General features: G+C 52.1%; 1 protein-coding gene across 1 annotated transcript; it reads right to left on the bottom strand.

Annotated features, from left to right (window-relative positions):
* Positions 1–551: 551 nt before the first annotated feature.
* Positions 552–971, bottom strand: LOC133895165 (geranylgeranyl pyrophosphate synthase 11, chloroplastic-like). Its single transcript, XM_062335339.1, has one exon. It carries the CDS (start codon positions 969–971, stop codon positions 552–554), a length of 420 nt encoding a protein of 139 aa, XP_062191323.1.
* Between the last annotated feature and the right edge of the window lie 1452 nt (positions 972–2423).

Raw genomic sequence — 2423 nt, 5'->3', positions numbered from 1 at the left:
CCTCCTCATGCTTGCGGCGGTTGGATATGGAGGCCACAGTGGCAGAGGTCCTTGCGGACCTTGGATCCGATGGATCTTGTGGATCCCGCCATCTGGAACTTTGAATCCACAACCACCTCACTGAGCATCATGCTGGCTTTCCCGACCGTGGGTAGCACCCGACAGCGACCCGTCTACTTTGACCGTGTGCAGCTCTGAAGGTGGCCCATATTTTGCGACCTCAAGCAGTTCCCGGTGGCGACCGCCTCACTAACTTTCGTCGTCTCGTTGATTGCGGCAACAACAACTACCCTCTATGTTGGAGAGAGAGGACGGAAGAGAGCGAAAGATTTAATCATTTTTTTATTCTTACAACTTGGTAACAAGCTTAGAGAATCTCTAGAAGACCCTCTATCCCACATGCCAATTCATTTCATAGCTAAGAGTATCTCTAAGAGTTTTCTAATCCTACTCCTAATAGTTAATTTTAGAGAATTTCGCCTTAAATCCTAGCTCCAGCAACCTTCCAATCTCACCCCAGTATTTACCAACACCCAAAATCCTCTCTCTAGCTAGCTAAATATGGGGAACACCCCCTCGCTCCCAAAAATGGTCGACCGCTCGTCCCACCCGCTGGGAGCTTGGCTTCGCTTCCCTATTCTCCATCCACCTCCTACTACGTCACCACTACACGCCAATAGTACTTCTGCTACCAATGCAACCGCACCGTCCTCCTCACGATGGCCGTCGCCGCCGCTGGGGAGCTCTCCTGCCTTGACTTCCATGATGACTTCATGGAGGAGGTCATCATGCACGAGCGATGCCACATGGAGCATCTCAAGCGTGGCGACAACTAGGAGCGTGGTCGTGCACGGCACGCTGAGGAGCTCGCAAATGGCAACACAGAGCATTGAGGGTGCGCGCTTGGCGGTGCCCGAGAGGACGGTGTGACCTATGGTGGAGTGGATGCTCTCTGGAGGGCTCATGGGCATCACGGCATCGACTCAACGATCAGGGAGGTCTAGTAACAGCGCAATTCGTAGGAAGAGGACACGGTGGGAGCGGCGGAGGAGGCCTGGACGGGGAGCAAGCGGTGGGATTTTGAGCCATTGGAGGGGAGCTTCGGGAGGGGGAGGAAGAGGAAGAGGGAGGAGAGAGTCATGACGATAGAGGATTTGGGAGGATTGGAGTCCGGATGTGGTTCCGCAATGGGCTCATCGCGCTCTACATCACGTGTGGCGAGCGTGTGTCTGGTTAGTTCGCCAAGGCGTTGGCTTTGTTCCGAGAGATGCAACGTGCGGGGGTGCGCACGAACGAACGACTTTCGTGGCCGTCCTGGGCGCGTGCCATCGATGAGAACCCATCCGAGCGCACGATGAGATATGACAGGTTGGGTCCACCCATCGGTGATACAAGAGAGGGAAGAGACTCTGGTCTGTTGAAATATAGAGAATGGAGTATTGAGAATCTGCTGGAGATGAAGGAGATTTAGGGAGTGAATTTTATTGAGAAGGCTATCTATATGGGGATATAGGGAGTTTTAGATAGTCTCTTAGAGATACTCTAACAGTCCTAAAAATCGGTCTCCAATAGTTTTTCCATCGCACACACTACTCTGACACGCCCTTCATCTTTGGCCTTACGCACGCTAAATCTGACGTGCCTCTCTCCTCACGCCATCCCTCAACTATCTTCTCTCATGTGCGCTCGCACCACCATCCAGAGCCATCGCCCTTGCGGCTGGACTGAGATGGAGCCATGCTGCCCCCCCATGGATTCGCTGTTTTCTAGGCGCCGCCACTGCCGGGTCCCCATCTCAGGCGCCGCTAGTTCACCGAGGGGCTTCGCTGATTCCACTACACAGCTATGGCCCGCATCTATGAGGGGGAGCCAAATGGGGCACGCATTCGTGTACGTGATCCTGAGCGGCGGTGGCATGGTTGCGGGCTATGCGGCGCTCGAGTTTGCCTACCGTGGGGGCTACTCCCACAACGAGCTCTGCATCATCTTCGAAGAGGTCGTACACTTCCTTTCTTCTTGAGTTTTTTTTGTCTTGTCTGAGTATTTTCATCCCCCCTGCATTCGAGCCGTCAATTGATAGGACCCTACCGGCAATGTTTCGGAAGATCGGATTCCTTGTTTTATTGCTCTTGTCACCAAAATAGGATTACTTCAGATGTTCCAATAGTGCTAATTTGTTGTTGCCTTGGTGATATTTGGTCAAGTAGAGCGTGCGTTTACCAGGATAAGCAGGAAAAGGGTTGAATTGGGTTAAATAGGATGCAATTTGGGGTTGGGGCGTCATGGATTATTGTGTAGTTTGGTAATTCAAAAAATTTATTTTTGTGCCTACTTTGTACAAGGAGCAAGAAAGGAATGATGCACTCTTTCAGCCGGGTCTCTAAATTCAGAGCCGGGTCTTTTTCAGCTGGGTCTCTAAACTC

Source organism: Phragmites australis, chromosome 16, assembly GCF_958298935.1.
Source record: "Phragmites australis chromosome 16, lpPhrAust1.1, whole genome shotgun sequence".
Classification (NCBI taxonomy): domain Eukaryota; kingdom Viridiplantae; phylum Streptophyta; class Magnoliopsida; order Poales; family Poaceae; genus Phragmites; species Phragmites australis.
This window is presented reverse-complemented; position numbering and strand designations above follow the sequence as displayed.

What these genes read in the sequence shown, in the direction of transcription:
- LOC133895165 (XM_062335339.1), bottom strand. Translation starts at nt 971, where the DNA reads ATGCCCATGAGCCCTCCAGAGAGCATCCACTCCACCATAGGTCACACC.